This window comes from Formica exsecta, unplaced genomic scaffold (genome assembly GCF_003651465.1).
Source record: "Formica exsecta isolate Colony F162 unplaced genomic scaffold, ASM365146v1 scaffold82, whole genome shotgun sequence".
NCBI lineage: Eukaryota > Metazoa > Arthropoda > Insecta > Hymenoptera > Formicidae > Formica > Formica exsecta.
The window spans coordinates 403,513-423,913 of record NW_021853592.1 but is presented as its reverse complement, the minus strand read 5'-3'; the positions used below and the strand labels follow the sequence as shown (position 1 = coordinate 423,913).

General features: G+C 33.4%; 4 protein-coding genes across 7 annotated transcripts in view; 2 read left to right on the top strand and 2 right to left on the bottom strand.

Moving 5' to 3' along the window:
* Window positions 1-1,412: 1,412 nt before the first annotated feature.
* On the bottom strand, window positions 1,413-2,709 carry LOC115244504 (MKI67 FHA domain-interacting nucleolar phosphoprotein-like). The gene is given in 5 exon segments (XM_029822196.1): window positions 1,413-1,683; window positions 1,759-1,867; window positions 1,952-2,158; window positions 2,455-2,466; window positions 2,468-2,709. Coding segments are annotated over 5 exon segments (687 nt in total). The 5' UTR covers window positions 2,582-2,709; the 3' UTR covers window positions 1,413-1,438.
* Window positions 2,710-2,823: 114 nt separating this feature from the next.
* Window positions 2,824-3,662, top strand: LOC115244506 (proteasome assembly chaperone 4-like). Its single transcript, XM_029822197.1, has 2 exons — window positions 2,824-2,979; window positions 3,083-3,662. Exon 2 carries the CDS (start codon window positions 3,109-3,111, stop codon window positions 3,511-3,513), a length of 405 nt encoding a protein of 134 aa, XP_029678057.1. The 5' UTR covers window positions 2,824-2,979; window positions 3,083-3,108; the 3' UTR covers window positions 3,514-3,662.
* A 557-nt stretch (window positions 3,663-4,219) lies between these two features.
* The window catches only part of LOC115244543 (midasin), a 99,418-nt gene continuing 83,236 nt past the window's right edge, over window positions 4,220-20,401 (top strand). Inside the window, exons 1-11 of one of the 2 annotated variants that reach the window (XM_029822246.1) lie at window positions 4,220-4,436; window positions 4,577-4,815; window positions 5,290-5,544; window positions 5,685-6,739; window positions 6,850-9,594; window positions 12,067-12,550; window positions 12,827-13,199; window positions 13,294-13,611; window positions 13,684-13,992; window positions 14,084-14,308; window positions 14,401-14,529. In XM_029822246.1, coding sequence (XP_029678106.1) covers window positions 4,365-4,436; window positions 4,577-4,815; window positions 5,290-5,544; window positions 5,685-6,739; window positions 6,850-9,594; window positions 12,067-12,550; window positions 12,827-13,199; window positions 13,294-13,611; window positions 13,684-13,992; window positions 14,084-14,308; window positions 14,401-14,529 — 6,204 coding nt within the window. In that variant the 5' untranslated portion in view covers window positions 4,220-4,364. Of the gene's footprint in view, window positions 4,437-4,576; window positions 4,816-5,289; window positions 5,545-5,684; window positions 6,740-6,849; window positions 9,595-9,796; window positions 11,847-12,066; window positions 12,551-12,826; window positions 13,200-13,293; window positions 13,612-13,683; window positions 13,993-14,083; window positions 14,309-14,400; window positions 14,530-20,401 lie in introns of those variants that run through there. The other variant, XM_029822247.1, reaches the window with a different exon arrangement.
* Window positions 18,165-20,401, bottom strand: part of LOC115244546 — a 44,953-nt gene continuing 42,716 nt past the window's right edge. For all 3 annotated transcript variants that reach the window (XM_029822255.1, XM_029822256.1, XM_029822257.1), the window contains 2 exons: window positions 20,025-20,336; window positions 18,165-19,771 (listed from right to left, as the gene is read on the bottom strand). In XM_029822255.1, the coding sequence (XP_029678115.1) occupies window positions 19,601-19,771; window positions 20,025-20,336 (483 nt within the window). In that variant the 3' untranslated portion in view covers window positions 18,165-19,600. The remainder of the gene's footprint in view (window positions 19,772-20,024; window positions 20,337-20,401) is intronic.

The following is a 20,401-nucleotide window of genomic DNA, read 5'->3' as shown; positions in this document are numbered from 1 at the left end:
TCAAATATTAGACAGAGATAACATGCTTTTTATCACTATTCTATCTTCGTTATTTTCATCCCCTCTACATTTCTTTTCCCAGTTAACGAAGGCTTCTTTCTCGCTTATCACGCGTCGTTAGAAAAAGACAGATTAGTGATCGTACAGCAGCTATCTCTTTCTATTTTTTGACGCCGTTCTGATTACGAGAGATGTAGAGACCGCGCGGGCTAGACATACACAGTTATGACTATGATATATATATACACGGAATATTAAATTATAGGAGTATCTTAATTTATAGATTAATTAATTATTTAATAGTTGACGAATCACAAAGTCTTTCTTTATGCTAATTACTCGATCGTGCGATTCGATTTTTTTTACTGCGTGCATCACTCAATCATATTTTCAATAATGTGTAATGAATGTGAATCACTATCGCACTGCATTTTTGGCTTTTATGTCATATACACATTTAGTCAAGTTACTTTTTTTCTAAGTCTAATGTCTACTAACACATATCTTGATTAATGGATAAAAGATTAAGAAAAATAGATCTCTTATAATATTACAGTCTCGAGAATTTCCTGATTATTTGTTATAAACGTAAAAGCCAAATTAAATGCAAATACAATCAATTAATATTTTAACTATTCTGTATAAAGCAAAGTGTCCTAAATAACTGATATCGTAAAATTAATTATTGCGCGTAATCAATTCTTTTATTTATCTTCTAAATGTTAATTAAAGATATTTAAAAACAAAGATATTTTAATATTGCAAGTTGCATATTTAAAAGCTTTTTCTTGAATATAAACTCTTGAAAAATATTATTAAAAAATTATAATTTATATATATAAAATATCTAAGTAATACTATTATGAAATATTTTACAGAATATTAAAATGCACCTATATAAAAGAATATTAATACAAAAATCTTTTATTATAGATATTTTAAGTATATTTAAATAATATCTGAAATATTTTATACATACATGCGTCATATTATACGATAATTTAGTATAAATCACTCATACACATTTGCACGACACTCCCGATCGTGAAATAATGACATGAGAAAATATGCACTTTACATATTACATATCGCAAGAGAGCAACAATTTGCTCGACATTTGCGAGGCCAAAATTATGTGCCACTCGCTACAGCAATGCTATCTTTTTATTGTTGATATATTTATAGTATACACTATAACGCAAATCTAAGATCGAAAGATTAAAATAATAAGAAGTTGTATGGATTTAGCACTCATTTAATTAATAATATAATTAATGAATGCTCGCATTTTAGGAAAATTTAAAGCAACGAACGAAATATACATAATTATACATAACGATTTCCACAGATATAATTTATAAAAGCTTTATAAATTTGTATGTTTATTGTTACAAATATAACAGAGAAACGTATTTACTGTATAAATTTTTATTGTTCATTACGACTTTGGTACATCAATGGGTTGAAATTTTATGCTGATTCCTTTGTCTTGCAGTTTAGCTTCTAACATAGAAAGCTTATTGAGTGAATTTTTAATATACTTTTTGTAAGCTTCAGCACTTTGAACGCGGTTTTTACGTAAGATTGTCTTACTCCTGCTTCTCAATTTAGGGTATTCATCTTCTGTCCAATTTGCTCCCATGAAAAATCCAAAATGCTGCTTCTCCGGTGGAATATATGTGGCTAAAAAATACATGTCATATGAATAAAAAAAGCAATCAAAATTAACATGTTAATATAATTATAAAGTTTAAATACCTTTCAATAATCGACCACACATGAGATAATTATTCATACTCTCTGCTGCAATTTGAGCAACTTCTGAGTAAAGGAATTCTACATAACCATAGCCACGACTTTTCCCAGTCTGTAAATAAAATTTGTAAAAGTTAGCAGTATAGTCATTGCACTCTCATAAAACAATTTACAGCTCATTTAGATTTATGCATACTTTTTTGGATCGTGCCACTCGTACTCTTGTTACATTTCCAAACTGTTTGAAGTAGTCTTTCATTTGTTCTTCATAAAATCCATGAGGTATGTGTCCTACATAAACTATCCCTCTTTGTCTCGGTTTTTTCACTTTAGATTGTATAGATTTACGTTTTGTTGAACTTGTTCTCTTTTTCTTGGCAGCTTTAGCTAGTGCTTTCTTTTTCTGGAAAAAGCATTCGTATTAATAAATGTAACAAATTACATTCATTAACATTGGTCATTTAAATTCTTATTAAACATTTTGTTAAAACAATTGTAATAATTGTTAATATACATAACACAGTAAACATTACAATAAATATTAAAATAATTACATGTATATGATAAATTCAAAAATATGAATATTAGCAAAGTAATATAAATCAGCAAGCTACAAATATACAATAAAATGATGTGATAAATACAAAATATTGTAAAAATGAAATAAAACATTGTTTTCTATCAGAGGTTATATCTAACCTTCAAGATATGGTTGCACATTTTTTACAGCTTTTTCCAGATTATCGCCTGCTTTTGGTCTCGATATTTTTCGCACCGCATCGTCCTTTTTTGCTTTCGTGGTTCTCTCAAGATGCGCGACATCCATCTTACAAACGAGAGGATCAATTTCAGAACCTTACCCTCGTATTTTGAATTCTGATATAAACGATACGTAGATTAGGATTAGAGAATCATATGTTCGTGGATAGAGAAAGGTTATAGAAAAAGACAGCGCACAGATCTGTCGGCTGCGTTCAGAAAAGATAACAGAGTATACTTTTTGAAAAATGAATCTGATTGGTGGATTTATAAATATACACCAATCATAAACGATATGTTAGTTAATAGTATATTTCTGAACGCAGTTTTTAGCATTACAACGAGAACTGTGTGAAGCATGAAGTAGAAATGCGTAATGATTTAAACGCAAATTTCTTTAATTAATACGCATACAATCTGAGCTTTGAAAGTCATTTAAATTGCTTGAATTACTTAAAATGCGAGGTAATTGCTTCTTATCTTCTATTAAATTATATAGTCCTTACGCAATTATTTTTTATTGTTTTTTTAATGATCTAACATATAAAACTTATATAATAATTCACAGGTAAATAGGGAAAATTATAGTAAAGAATGGCAAATGCAATGGAGCAAGAACCTCAAGCAGAATTACTGCAATGCGGCATCAAATTTCACAAGTTTGTTGCCAAAGTCGGTGATGTTACTATTAATTGTGAAATCATGAAGATGAAAGATTCCTTGTATCTGTGGATAGGAGATTGTACTAATTCCACCATGGAAGATCTGTCCTTCTCTTTTACATCAGACTTTGAAAAACATCCTATTGCGACCAAAATTATGGGTGCTGTAGCAGATGCTACATCTACAAACATAGCTAAGAGATTGAGCATAAAACTTGGAAAGCCAGTATATGTTAGTTTTAATGTAACAGCGGACAATATGTTATTGCTAGGGATTGAAAAAAGAATACAAGAAGAATTCAAGATACATAATAATTTATCAGACTTTGAGCATTAGCAGATAATTCTACAGGATTTATTTAAAGAACTTTTTATAGGTAATGAATACTTTCTATTGTCTATAATAAAAAAAAAATAGAAAGTACATATATGCTGTGTAAAATAAATAAATTATCTTCCCTTATTACACTAATAAATCTATAAATAGTACTTCAAAATTCTGTAAATAAGAAACATTACTCATCTTAATAGAGATACTAATAGTTTATCCATTCTTATATACTATTATATAATGAAAAATGAATACAAAGAAGTGAATAAAATTGTTTTCCGTCAATAGTTTTAAAGCGACGTGCAAACATGCGGAAGACCGTAATGCATAAATATAAGCATCATATTAAAAATTCAAATTACTTTTTTCTTAATTGCATATAATATATTAGTTGTCTCTTAATAATAATAGACATCAAATATAAAGCTATAGAATCAATTACTATCAATTGCTTTTTTGCCATTTTTTCAAATTTTAAATAATAATGATGACGTTTCAAATGCTTCAAATTTGAATCAGGCAAATATATGTTTGTACTCCGAACTGTGCCGAAAATATATAAATGCGCAATGATACCAGAACGAGGTCCCGGCGTCCCAGATCACCGGCTCGGCAGTAGAGGGGATAATCAAGCGTGAACCGTGTACATGTGATGCGCAGAGCGCTTTGCGCATCCATTCATTGTGTGGAATTTCGTACTGATATCAATGCGAATGCGTTGTACTGAGTGAAACACGTGGTTTGCCAGGTTATATATCATCATTCGTTTTTACAAAGTACAATCTTCTTTGATTACCACGTGTTTTGTGTGATTTTGAAATAATTAGTTATAACTTTTCGGAGTATAATCGTGCACAATGTTAATTCAGAAATTGTCGAAATTCTGTGAGCGAAATGAGAAGTATAAAGAAAGATTCTTTCCTTCTGAAGTAAATATTATTTCTGTAATATTGTTTAACGTATATTTAATCGTCGCATGTGTATTTTAAATTATTATTTATTAATCTTGATTGTCAGCGAATGTGTAAAATTAATAGATATAAATTAAATTCCTTGTTTATTTCTTTAGGAATTTCATCAAATCGAGCCTGACAGAATTTTAGAAACATTATGCGAATTTTTAATGCAGCCAGAGTGCACAGAAGATGTTGCTGACTGTTTTCCAGAATTGTTACCAGCACTTGTTTCAATGGCAATATCTACAGATGACATACAATCGTCCGCACTAATTGACAAAGATATTATTCATATATTGAATTGTGTTATACTAGGAAAACTGCTTCTAGTTAACCAGGATTTATTAAAAACGTATGTATTTATGGTATATATATATATATTTATTTCATGCATTGTGTCACAATCAACTTTTTATAATGAGAAATCTAATTTATATAACATTTTACAAACTTATATATTTTACAAGATTGTACAAGATTGACAAGCAATTGATTTTTGGTTTTGATGAAATATATTTTAATTTAATTTGACTTTTAATTAACTTTATTGATAATGAATGATATACATATATATGAATTAGATAAATATATAAAATTTTATGATATATATTGGGATGTTAAAATTTTGGAACTGGAAATATTCAGTTTTTATATTCTCCAGTTTAAAAGTCAGAAATTAAATATTAATATTTTTTTGCTAATATTAGAAAATAAATTATTGAATTTATCTTGTTGCATATATTTATAATACTAAGATTGTTTATACTAATATAGTTACACTAATTTATAGAATAATATATATATATATTTTTTTTTGTTATTTCAGATTTGTTTTACGCTATTTTGATGTTAATCCAGCACCATTTGAATTTAATGACACAGATAATTCTTCTCTTGAAACTGTTACTGCAAAAAGACGAAATACAAAGAAATTATCATACAATGTCTCTACAATATCTGAATATGACATTGTAATTGCATGTTATAATATTTTGCGGTCTGCTGTTAGCCATTTTAAACACAAGTGGAATTGGTCCAAATTTTATAAATATTTAACAAATGCAGATGATAGAGTAAAATGGTATGTACATTGCAATGAATTTACTAATAAAAGTTTTGACTTTTTAGAAAGAATAAGCAATATTAATATTTTAAGAGAATTTTAATTATTTTTTTCTATGATTGCTTCTGAAAATAAAAGACTTTCTTATTTGATTCCAGGACTGCCTTAAAATGTCTAGCAATAGTTTTGAACATGTCTGAATCAACAAGATTGTTGTGCGCACAAATATTTGTACCAAATTTTGACAAATTTCTGACTGATTATGAAGACAAGAAGACGGACACTAGAATTGCTTGTGCAAGCTTTGAGTCAATGGAAGATACAGTCAAAAATATCTCGTCTATTATATCTATCGGTGGCATCTTGTTACCAACTCTTGGGAAGAATCAAAGCTCCCATAATTTAGTTCCAGTCCCATCCATGATGAAAAATCTGCAAAGTTTGGCTATGGCCATTGGCTCCAAAAAATGTATTTGTTTGCAAGGACCAGTAGGCTGTGGTAAGACAGCTCTGGTAGAGTATTTAGCCAAAGTCACTGGACACGATATGTCAAATTTTGTCAAGGTGCAACTAGGCGATCAGACTGACTCGAAGATGCTACTGGGAATGTACAGATGTACTGATGTGCCTGGTGAATTCGTTTGGCAACCGGGTGTTCTCACGCAAGCGGTTGTTGCCGGCAAATGGTTGTTATTAGAAGACATAGACAGCGCTGCTCTAGATGTAGTCAGCGTTCTAAGCAACTTGATGGAAACAGGAACACTCTGTGTACCCGGCTATCGCGATACCGTTTACGCCAATAGTGGATTTCAGTTGTTCGTTACTCGGCGATTAATGATATCAACCACGGGCATTCAGAAGCATGTCACAGGATCTTTGAGTTTATTGCAGAAACATTGGCTGTGTCTAAACGTGGAACCTTTATCCAAAGATGAATTAGTTATTGTAGTCAAAACATTATTTCCAGTACTGAGCACTATCGCTACTAGAATAGTAGATGTGTTCTTGTTGTTTTCTGTAGGACATCATGATAGTGAAAATGATGCAAATAATGCTATAGCATCATTAAAGATTGGGCGACAGACATCGACACGGGATTTAATAAAGTGGTGTTCCAGAGCTATCATCGATTTTGATGTATCATCGCCAAATTCTGCATTAAAAATATATCAGGATGCTTTGGATGTCTTTTGCTATTCGGTTCCTAATGAAAGTATGTTTTTATCTATTTTCTACTTTCTTTTTTTATAATATGACATTGAGGTAACTATATTTAAAAGCATTTTAATTATATGTCATTGAATATTACGATTTTTTTTATAGACCAACGATTAAACTTGGCCAAAATGGTGGCTTGCAAACTCGGCATTATAGAGACTAAAGCAGAATACTTCTGCAACTTCCACAAGCCTTCCATAGATTTGCATTACAATGTTCTGATAGCGGGTAGAGTGCAGCTGCTTCGCAAGAAAGTGTCATATTCACAGAAAATGTATGAAAATACCAATTTTTCGTTTACAAGACTTTCTGCGTGTTTATTAGAGCGCATAGCTAGCTGCATCATGCTAAAAGAGCCTGTCCTGCTCGTCGGTGAAACGGGTACTGGAAAAACAAGTGCAATACAATATTTGGCAAGGAGTACTAATCACAAGTTAACAATTATAAATATGAATCAGCAAAGTGAGAGTGTCGATTTATTAGGTGGCTACAAACCAATTGATTTAAAGGTCCACATCTTACCTATTCTAAAGGAATTTGAGGAATTGTTTCACTTTTATTTTGTGGTAAAATCAAACAAGAACTACTTAGATAGCATAACCTTGTGTTACGAGCAGCAGAAATGGGATAAACTTATTGATAAAATGCTGATAAGTACACATTCTGGTGTAAGGATACAGAAAGAAAGGCTAACAAAGTTATTAGAAGATTTTAAGCTTAAAAAAGATGACGTGATACATTCCAGACTAATCGATCATCTAAATATGCTGAAAAAGTGGAAGAAGATACGGGGTAAACTTTATAAACTGAAAGTTCAAGTGAAGAATCAATATGCATTCTCTTTCATGGAAGGTAGTTTGATCAAGGCTTTGCGGAATGGCGATTGGGTTCTCTTAGACGAGATTAATTTGGCGAGCGCGGAGACGCTGGAATGTCTCTCCGGTTTGCTGGAAAGTTCTTCGGAGTCGCTGTTGTTGCATGAGCACGGCGGAGGTGAGCCTGTGAAAAGACATCCTGACTTCACAGTGTTCGCCTGCATGAATCCGGCTACAGACATCGGTAAGAAAGATCTACCGGTCGGTTTGAGGAATAGATTCACTGAGTTCTACATTGACGAACTAACCGCAATACCGGATCTTCGGGTGCTCGTGAATTCTTATTTGAAAACTCTGCATATGCCTATGAAGATACACGAGGAGATCGTGAAATTCTATTTGAATGTGAGAAAGGAAGCTACGAACACGTTGTCCGACGGTACGGCGCACAAACCACATTACAGTCTTAGGACTCTCTGTCGCGCATTGTATATTTCTGCATCGAATCCGTGCGGCAATTTTCAGAGATCTGTGTACGAAGCTTTCTCTTTAAGTTTCCTGACGCAGTTAGATTATAACTCGTATTCAATTGTGCAGCAAATGATCACGAAAGCTATCTTGCATGATCAGAACGTCAAAGCCTTCCTTGGCAATCGCATACCGAATCCGAAGTGCAGTCTGAGCGAGGAATACGTGTGTATCGAAGGATATTGGGTTCTTCAAGGAAGTTTAACACCTGAAATACCTAGCAATTACATACTGACTGATTCCATCAGTAGAAATTTGAAAGACTTGGCGAGAGCGGTGTCGATCGGGAAAATCCCAGTTTTATTACAAGGTGACACATCGGTAGGGAAGACCAGTTTGATTACTTATCTGGCGAAGACTACAGGACATGTCTGTGTCCGAATAAACAATCACGAGCATACAGATTTAGAGGAGTATGTCGGAAGTTATATCGCGGACGAAACTGGTAAGCTGATGTTCAAAGAAGGAGTTTTAGTTGATGCAATGCGTAAAGGATATTGGATTATTTTGGACGAGTTAAATTTAGCCCCAAGCGATGTCTTGGAAGCTTTAAATCGAGTCCTTGATGACAACAGAGAACTCTTCATACCCGAGACGCAACAAGTCGTGAAAGCGCACAAACATTTTATGCTATTCGCTACACAGAATCCTCCTGGTCTTTACGGCGGTCGAAAAGTTCTATCCCGAGCGTTCAGAAACCGATTCGTAGAATTACACTTTGATGAGATACCGCCGAATGAATTACAGACAATACTTCACAAGAGATGCCATATGCCCGAGTCATATTGCAAACAAATAATTAATGTAATGACGGAGCTTCAAATAAAACGTAAAAGTACAGCAACTTTTGCTGGTAAAAAGGGATTTATAACTTTGCGAGATCTGTTTCGTTGGGGTGAGAGGTATAAATTAGCAAAAGTAAACAACAAATTTTACGATTGGAATCAACATATGGCGGACGAAGGTTACCTCGTTCTCGCATCTAAAGTCCGCCGAGCGGAAGAAGCGGACCAGATAAGACAAGTACTAAAAAAGCATATGAAGAAAGACGTGGTACCTGACCATTTGTTCACACTAAACGACAAGACTTCGCCTGTAACGAGACACATTTTGGAGGAGATCTTGAACAACAAGATCTCGGGCTTCGATCACATCGTGTGGACTTATCATATGCGTAGAATGGCGGTATTGGTAAAGAAATCTTGCCAATTCAAGGAACCGGTGCTTCTAGTCGGCGAGACCGGCGGAGGCAAAACGACTATCTGCCAATTGATCGCCGCTATTAACGGTCAAACTATGCGTAGCGTTAATTGTCACATGCACATCGAATCATCTGATTTTCTGGGAAATCTACGACCAGTTCGAGAGAGGACCGAAGGTGATCAGAGGCTCTTCGAGTGGGTGGACGGTTCTCTGATAAATGCAATGCGTAATGGCGATCTGTTTTTAGCCGATGAAATCTCATTGGCCGATGATAGCGTTCTGGAGCGATTAAATTCATTGTTGGGTGAGTATAAGCCGCGAATGGCAAATTAGATGAAAATATGTAGAAAGAAAACAATTTTACATGTGTCTTTAAATATAAGAAATTCAAAGCAGATAATGGCAATGGTGATTAAATTTTATGATAAAAACTTGAAAAATAAAAGAACACAGAATTTAATTCGTTTTATTATTACGAAACACACACACACACACACAGTAAACTTTATAAACTGAAAGTTCAAGTGAAGAATCAATATGCATTCTCTTTCATGGAAGGTAGTTTGATCAAGGCTTTGCGGAATGGCGATTGGGTTCTCTTAGACGAGATTAATTTGGCGAGCGCGGAGACGCTGGAATGTCTCTCCGGTTTGCTGGAAAGTTCTTCGGAGTCGCTGTTGTTGCATGAGCACGGCGGAGGTGAGCCTGTGAAAAGACATCCTGACTTCACAGTGTTCGCCTGCATGAATCCGGCTACAGACATCGGTAAGAAAGATCTACCGGTCGGTTTGAGGAATAGATTCACTGAGTTCTACATTGACGAACTAACCGCAATACCGGATCTTCGGGTGCTCGTGAATTCTTATTTGAAAACTCTGCATATGCCTATGAAGATACACGAGGAGATCGTGAAATTCTATTTGAATGTGAGAAAGGAAGCTACGAACACGTTGTCCGACGGTACGGCGCACAAACCACATTACAGTCTTAGGACTCTCTGTCGCGCATTGTATATTTCTGCATCGAATCCGTGCGGCAATTTTCAGAGATCTGTGTACGAAGCTTTCTCTTTAAGTTTCCTGACGCAGTTAGATTATAACTCGTATTCAATTGTGCAGCAAATGATCACGAAAGCTATCTTGCATGATCAGAACGTCAAAGCCTTCCTTGGCAATCGCATACCGAATCCGAAGTGCAGTCTGAGCGAGGAATACGTGTGTATCGAAGGATATTGGGTTCTTCAAGGAAGTTTAACACCTGAAATACCTAGCAATTACATACTGACTGATTCCATCAGTAGAAATTTGAAAGACTTGGCGAGAGCGGTGTCGATCGGGAAAATCCCAGTTTTATTACAAGGTGACACATCGGTAGGGAAGACCAGTTTGATTACTTATCTGGCGAAGACTACAGGACATGTCTGTGTCCGAATAAACAATCACGAGCATACAGATTTAGAGGAGTATGTCGGAAGTTATATCGCGGACGAAACTGGTAAGCTGATGTTCAAAGAAGGAGTTTTAGTTGATGCAATGCGTAAAGGATATTGGATTATTTTGGACGAGTTAAATTTAGCCCCAAGCGATGTCTTGGAAGCTTTAAATCGAGTCCTTGATGACAACAGAGAACTCTTCATACCCGAGACGCAACAAGTCGTGAAAGCGCACAAACATTTTATGCTATTCGCTACACAGAATCCTCCTGGTCTTTACGGCGGTCGAAAAGTTCTATCCCGAGCGTTCAGAAACCGATTCGTAGAATTACACTTTGATGAGATACCGCCGAATGAATTACAGACAATACTTCACAAGAGATGCCATATGCCCGAGTCATATTGCAAACAAATAATTAATGTAATGACGGAGCTTCAAATAAAACGTAAAAGTACAGCAACTTTTGCTGGTAAAAAGGGATTTATAACTTTGCGAGATCTGTTTCGTTGGGGTGAGAGGTATAAATTAGCAAAAGTAAACAACAAATTTTACGATTGGAATCAACATATGGCGGACGAAGGTTACCTCGTTCTCGCATCTAAAGTCCGCCGAGCGGAAGAAGCGGACCAGATAAGACAAGTACTAAAAAAGCATATGAAGAAAGACGTGGTACCTGACCATTTGTTCACACTAAACGACAAGACTTCGCCTGTAACGAGACACATTTTGGAGGAGATCTTGAACAACAAGATCTCGGGCTTCGATCACATCGTGTGGACTTATCATATGCGTAGAATGGCGGTATTGGTAAAGAAATCTTGCCAATTCAAGGAACCGGTGCTTCTAGTCGGCGAGACCGGCGGAGGCAAAACGACTATCTGCCAATTGATCGCCGCTATTAACGGTCAAACTATGCGTAGCGTTAATTGTCACATGCACATCGAATCATCTGATTTTCTGGGAAATCTACGACCAGTTCGAGAGAGGACCGAAGGTGATCAGAGGCTCTTCGAGTGGGTGGACGGTTCTCTGATAAATGCAATGCGTAATGGCGATCTGTTTTTAGCCGATGAAATCTCATTGGCCGATGATAGCGTTCTGGAGCGATTAAATTCATTGTTGGGTGAGTATAAGCCGCGAATGGCAAATTAGATGAAAATATGTAGAAAGAAAACAATTTTACATGTGTCTTTAAATATAAGAAATTCAAAGCAGATAATGGCAATGGTGATTAAATTTTATGATAAAAACTTGAAAAATAAAAGAACACAGAATTTAATTCGTTTTATTATTACGAAACACACACACACACACACACTTATTAGTAATTGTTCTATGTATAGAACCGGAACGTAGTCTTCTATTGACCGAGAGAGGAATCGAATCCTCACATGGTGAAGAAAACGCTGTAATCGTGGCGGACGAGAAATTTGTATTTATTGGTACAATGAATCCCGGCGGTGATTACGGTAAGAAGGAGCTCTCGCCGGCCTTGCGGAATCGCTTCACCGAGGTGTGGTGCGAAGGATGTATGGCAAGGAGCGATTGGCACGACATAATAGTGCACAATCTCCGCGTCGATTCGCAACAGACGAGAGAGTCCATCGCCACCGCGATATTGAGATTCACTGAATGGTTACACACGACCGAAGTGGGCAAGAAGCTTACCGTGAGCATACGAGATGTGCTCACTTGGGTCGATTTCATAAACATATGCACTCAATGCGATGCACTCATATCAAGACTGACAGTCGGAGAAGCGTATTATCACGGTGCTTGTCTCACGTACATCGATAGCCTCGGATCCGGCTGCACAGGCTCGGAAAGGTAAGCATTTTATATTAGTAAATAATATTAATCTAGTATATAAAAATTTTGGATAAATTAAATTTGTTAAATTTTACTAAAGGAATCTCTTGCATAAAGAATTTAATTTATTAAGATTTATTAAATTTTATCAAATTAAATTACTTGTTAATTTTACATTGAATAGAAAATACATAAATTCTATCGTGATTATATCATGTTTTAATGTGACGCTAACATTTACTTTAATGCAACAAAAAATTCAATATCTAACGATTAAATATTATTTATTATTAGCAATAGCAAATTGAGGGATTTTACAAAGGCAGCTCTCCGATTTATTAAATCAGAAGTTGAAAATACTATAAGATCTGATCTTGATATGGAAACCTCTCGAGTAAACGAAAAAGTCGTTATGGATGATTCGGACGTATTTGGCATATCGCCTTTTTATATCAAGAAAGGTCCGCACATCTCTTCCGAAAATAACGTTTTTACATTTACAACTCCCGTTACAAAGCTGAATACGTTGAAACTGTTAAGAGCATTGCAATTGAGTAAACCGATCCTGCTGGAAGGAAGTCCAGGTGTAGGAAAAACCAGTCTGGTTTCCGCACTCGCCAAAGCCGCAGGACAGACTTTGCTTAGAATCAATTTAAGCGACCAAACGGTACGTGTCATAAAAAGCGACACACGAGTTTCAGCATCGTCATTAAAGTAACATATATTGTGTTGACAATTAATATAAATGACATCTTTTACAGGACGTATCCGATTTGTTTGGCGCCGATCTTCCCGTAGAAGGTGGAAAAGGTGGTGAATTCGCATGGCGAGATGGGCCGTTTTTGCAAGCTTTGCGGGCCGGATATTGGATCTTACTCGATGAATTAAATCTAGCTTCGCAATCGGTCCTGGAAGGCCTTAACGCCTGCTTCGATCATAGGGGAGAGATATACATTCCCGAACTAGGGAAGACGTTCTCGGTTAAACCTGGGACAAGGTTGTTTGGCTGTCAAAATCCCTTGCGGCAAGGGGGAGCCAGACGAGGATTACCGAAGTCTTTTTTAAATAGATTTACTCAGGTACTATTTACAGAACTTGGTATAATATTATCAAAATATAACTTCTGTATTCTAAGATTATTATTTTTATAGGTTTTCGTAGAGGCATTAATGGAGGACGACTTGAAATTTATACTTAATGTGCAATTTCCACAAGTTCCCGTAGACTTGATCAATAATATGGTACAATTCAATAGTAAATTAACATCGGAAATTGGCGTTGTGTGGGGACACGCCGGATCTCCGTGGGAAATGAATCTGCGAGATATCACTCGATGGTGTGAGACAACTATCAAAGCTGCTTTTAACAAATTTCGTGGCGATAAACAGTATTTTAATCCGGGTGATTGTATGGAACTTATTTATGTTAATAGAATGAGGACTAATGAAGATCAGCAAAAGGTAAGTTCATCAATATCACAGATTAAAATATGTAAAATTGTCTCTCTTTAGCATTATATAATATTTTTTATATTATGGATTTATATTGCAGATCTATCATATATATCAAGAAATGTTCTCGCTCGAAAAATATCCGCTCCCACCTAATCAACTGCCGATGTACATCACGGCAGATAAACTTTTTATCGGCGATGTAACATTGAGACGGAAAAATTGCTGCGCAGATGAGGAATGCAATTTGTTAGTACTCAGAGATCAGAGAACGGTATTAAAGAGCCTTATGCAATGTGTTAAGATGAATTGGATGTCTATACTTGTATGTTTATTTATTATATTGATTCATATATATCTTCTATTAGAATTTTTCATCTTTGGTTAACTAATCGTATTTTAAACTTAATATTATAGGTTGGTCCTTCAGGTTGTGGGAAGAGCAATGTGGTTCGTCTACTTGCTGCTTTAACGGGTCAGAAGCTGAGGTCAATAGCTGTGAACTCTGCGATGGACACGACAGAGATATTAGGTGGCTTCGAACAGGTAAGTGACAACGTGAGACAGATAATTAAATATTTTTTCTAACAATGCGTATATATATAATATCGTGAAAAATAATGATGAAGTTATGAAGAAAATGAAAGAAAATGATCAAACTTTTGTTAAATAATTAACTATATAAGTATAAAGCCAAATTAAAAACATATCACCTCTTTCGTGATATTTTAAACACATGGTGTTGTCATTTGATAGAAAGACAAACATGTGATTACATATATTACACAGATCTTTATTTCAAATATGTGAGCAGGATTTTATATACATTTAAATATAATGCATTTTTTCTCTCTTTTCCTTTCTGACAAGGATTTATGATTTATGAATTATATAGCTTGTATGGTGTCGCATATTTTGCTGCCATTTACAGCAATTTTTCAGACATTATTTGCTTAAAAATATTCTTAATAATACTTTTCCCTGACGAGATTATTTAGAATAATTCGCTCCAGTGCTTTTGCTTTCAAGCACGCTTTAAAAAAAATAATTTTGATAGCAATTTCAAGATATTTGTTATTAAGAGAAAGCGAAATCAAAGTAGGCTGAATTAAATAAATCTGATCCTAAAATAATCGCGTTATAAAATTTTAAATACATATATTCTATACACAGGGGTTAAATGTACTATATTATTCCGATAAATTTCAAATTTAGCCAGATATAATTCCAAATTTTACATTCAATTCGTTGAGAAACAAAATATCAATGATAAAATATGTGTGTGTGTGTGTGTGTGTGTGTGTGCTAACTAACAGTAAGATAGCATTGTTGCAAAAATAAGTTGTACAGTACATCAAACATAAATTTAATTATGGCAGCATCGAAATTTTCCATTTAGATGCATCTTTTCGTATATTTTTTATATATTTGAATATTTTTTCGTTCTCTTGATATTGCGTATATAAAATTACAATAAAAAATGTCGGTCTCATTCTGACATTTTCTCTTACGCGTATTTTACATTAATTTACATTGGACATTTATTACATATGATATTCCTATGAAGAAAGTGTGATAGTTACGATAGTTAATTGACTTGTATTCAAGCAGCATTTTTCGTACGCTGCTTTTAACAACACATTTACGGCAAATAAAGAAAGATAGGAGGATTGAGTGAGGAATTAATCTCACGTAATTTTAACAAACATTAACAGTTGTCACATAATATTACACATAATATACTGCATACTCGTTTTCAAATACGTGACACTACATTGATATGCTTTTCACTATACAATAAGAAATATTCTCTATATACTAACACTTTTAATATATTTTTAATATACATAATATATGTATATTTTAATAAAACCAATAATATACATATTTTGGTAATCCCAAAAAAAAAATTATGATAATTTCGATTTCTTTTATTGGACTTATAAATAATATAAGACATTGAGAAAAATGTCCGTTAACAAATTTTATGTTTGAATTTTACTCTTCGTATATTTTTCTTACAATTAAAACAGTAATTATTTTACTTCAAAAAATGATCATGATTTGCCAACTGTGATGTAATACAATGACGATATAGCTTGATATGAAAAATTTTTCTTACACAAAATCGCTATTTTTCATTGTCCTTATAATTAGAAGTTAGATTTTTAACTGGTATGAAATACATCTTTCTCTGTGCTTTAAAAAAATTACACGACATAAAAATTTAAATTATTTGATCGAACTATTTAGCTTCTAATAATTCTGTTGATTTCTCGAGATAGAATAGAATATATAATAGAAAAAGTGCGAAGATTCAAAAAATGGGCATCTTAATAAATATTCTTATTATTGATATGATTATCTTTCTTATTATATTATTTAATTAATATATTGTTATATTTAAATAATTGCAGATATAAATTGTAAACCAAACTGAAGATGTTGCTAATTAAAATTTTAAAAGCTGGGTTTCGAACTTTGATAAACCGTCCCGATATAACAGATATGATTTGACAAGAGATGGCGCGATTAAAATTTAAGCGCGAATTTTTAAAATACTTTTTTCCATATATTCGTATATCAATTTTTATCAATACCACATCTGCATTTTTAAAAGTCTGAAATTGATAAAACTTATTAACATATTGATAATAAAGAACACTGTGATAATGCCACACATATTTATTCCAGATAGATATCGATTGAATTTTTGTCCACATGTCCTAACCATGCTATACAACACAGAGTGATCTCCAATGACTCCTAATGTATACGTGTGGATTTTTATATAAAAGCTGACTATTTTAATTATTTATATTATGTATTATTTATGCGCGATAATTAATCCCGTAACGAAGAGAATGACCTTTTATAAATTCATTCGCTTGTACAATCAGTTTAGCAACAACAAACCTGCTAATTTAATCAGGAAAGAATTTTTACCAACTGTGATGTAATACAATGACGATATATAGCTTGATATGAAAAATTTTTCTTACACAAAATCGCTATTTTTCATTGTCCTTATAATTAGAAGTTAGATTTTTAACTGGTATGAAATACATCTTTCTCTGTGCTTTAAAAAAATTATACGACATAAAAATTTAAATTATTTGATCGAACTTTGATCATTTTTAAGTTCGATTAATTGAGTTTTGGTTAGTTCTAATTTCTTAATATTATGATTTTTTCTCGTCTTATTCTCTCGAGTTTTTCGTTTAAAGTTTGTCATTTTTTAATACATTCTTTAATATTATTTATGTTAATTTATTCGATATCATAATTTCTTGGGGAGGATTCCTTGAAATATGTTTGGGTCTTTCTTCATTATAATAGTAAGATGAGTAAAATTTGAAACATGCGGGGGAATAGGCGGATATTGCTTTCAATTCGCAGTTTAATGAAAAATATAACAATAATTTTGCATAATCTTATTTTGGAAATAAAAATTGAATTCCAATTAAAAATAATTAATACGAATTACCAAAAAAGAATTAATAGCAAATACATATTTGCAATAGTAAATGAAATATTATGGAAAAATTGTTTACACGTACGTTTGCATAAGTTTTCATATAAGTAAGTAAGGGTCATAAGTATTCCCATTTTTGCAGAATAAATAAATAATAAGGCCGTCTATCTATATTTCCTTTTTCTTACAACGCTATTTCTCATTTGCATAAAACAAAAATGTCGATGTAATGCATAGTTAAATCAGCGAAACGCTGATACATTGTGCGATTGCAACGGGTGCAGTCTCTAAAATCTCGCATAGAAAATATATATGTAATTTAATATATATAATATATGTTCTCGAGAGAAGATTGAGTCCCCAGATGAAAAAGCTCACACGGTAGTGCTATTTTACGAAAGATTGCACATCCAATCGTTATATACATCTAGTAAATGCACCTACGCGAAGGAAGGGATTGTAAATCCTTTTCTTTTAATTACACTTTCTAATATGTGTTGTTTTTTTCTGCCTTGTAAATATGTTTGGGTCTTTCTTCATTATAATAGTAAGATGAGTAAAATTTGAAACATGCGGGGGAATAGGCGGATATTGCTTTCAATTCGCAGTTTAATGAAAAATATAACAATAATTTTGCATAATCTTATTTTGGAAATAAAAATTGAATTCCAATTAAAAATAATTAATACGAATTACCAAAAAAGATTCTTTCCATTTTTTTTTTTTTTTTTTTTTTTACAGAAAATATAGCTGAAAAAGCAGATTATAAATTATACACAATTATTTAACATTTTTAAGTTATCATACATATCGCGTGATTTCTATCTATAAACATAATATACATATATATCTTTTTTATATACATACATCTATTAGTGACATTATATAGGACGAAGACTAGGACGTTCATAAGCAATCACAGATATATTCAGATGATGCCCAGTTGATTAAATTTTTTTCTTTGCGATCTCTATCGTATTTTTTTTCTTACTTAGTTGATTTTGTGACAACATGCGCACAATAAAAAATAATTATATTCCAACTTTTATTTTAAATTATATACGGAATTGATGAACGGTTTATAATAACAAGTAAAGACTTTCATTGTTTAGTATACAAGATGTCCCAAAGTGTGTATTAAATTGGTGTAAAATTTGATTTTTACTGCCAATTGTATTATTAAAGTTTTATTTTCCATTATCTAATTTTCAACTAATTAATAATTATAGTAATATTACTTGCTGTAATATTGCTTATCATCTAAAATTTTATGATTATTTCTGGGACATCCCGAGAGAGCGATAAAAATTACATTGTTTCGATAAAAATTTTTGAAAGTGATTCTAGCCACAAATTTGCGAAAAATGGAATAGTATGCATTTTTGAAACACGGCAATGCTATTTCTCAGGTATAAAAGTAATATTTAGTAATTATAAAGCATATTTAGTAATTATTTCGACTGACAATTTTGGACGTGAGAATTGTATAAATTGACATGGACGTAAATACGAATTTTGTGAAAAAAATCAGTCTGTCGATATTTTTAAGTCTAATATGCGTGCATCTCATAAAAGTACAAATAAACATATACATCAAGTCTTCAATTATTTTTTAAATTCAGGATGCATTATCCTTATGATTAATCTTATACTGCATGATGTCTCGCTCTTTGACATCACAGAAAATCATTTTATTCGTTGCAACCTAATTTACGATTTGATTTGAATTAAATTAAATTTACAATGAAGTTCCAATGTAATTGGCTCTATTGATATTACTGTTAAAAACTAAAAATAAAAAGCTTTACAGATGTTTTCAAGAGCAATCGCGTAAATGCAAATATTTGTGATGTCTTCGCTGATACATACATGTAATATATTAATTCTCTTGGTTAAAAAATAGTTAGATGACGCAATATTTATAGTAAACGATTCATTTGATTTCGGCTTTATCGACAATATAAATATCTGATTAGAATATATAATGTTCTAGGAGAGGATCTTAAAGGAAGGTTTCTTCCCGAAAAATTTATTTTTATCATTTTGCGATTATTTTTTCTTTTTTTTTTACATTGTAGCCAATTAACGTCGTCACGTTTCCTGGTGCGTTGTTAATTTTTTTTTTATAATTAGTTTGCTTGTTCATTCGCTGGGCAAGTCACTACTTGTCGGACTCATTTGGAGATCGTTCAATTCTGTAGGTGGGGGCAGCAGGAGGCTCGGTCTCCTGGACAGTTCCTCTTCGTAAAGGCTGGAGGTGCTTTTCGGTCTTGAAGTCAAACTCCAGGGGTCGGGTACCACGATAGAGTTGTCCTGTAGAATAATTATATATTTGTACGCGTTTAACACATGCTTAATTAATAAAATATTCGTATGATAAAAGAGTCGTATAAAAAATCAATATTTTTGAAAAGGGAGATATCAAGGAAAATTAGTCTTCAAGTAATTAAAGACCAATCTTCAAGTGATTAAGACGATTCTCTTTGAGTCATTAAAGACCAATCTTTAAGTCATTAAGAACAAATTCCGCGATAAGTTTCGGCGATTATTCGACCGAGTGTCCTACCACCAGTAAGTGTTTGGCAGTCGGTGGCAGGGGTGGTTTTAGGAGCGCCACATCGGTAAGATTGCATCCTGACGGCGCAACCGACGCCGCCAGGGGTGGATCCGGCGGCGAGGGTAGATTCATCGGCGCCTCGTATCGGGGTAACGTGACATTTTGTATCGGACTAGTAGCGGCGGATCCGAGGATCCATCGGGCTATACTTTCGCAGCAGCCGCAACACACGTCCGACATGCCCTGCCGCAATCCCCGATGTAGGGCGAGGAACAGAGCCGGGTTTACAAAGGCATGGACATACGCAATGTGCAAAGTCACCTGGTATAACAAACCACGAAACCCGGTGATTTAGATGCAGTATATAATAGTACGATATAAATTGT

Excerpts from the sequence above, each read along its gene's own strand:
- LOC115244506 (XM_029822197.1), top strand. The coding sequence starts at position 3,109 with ATGGCAAATGCAATGGAGCAAGAACCTCAAGCAGAATTACTGCAATGC.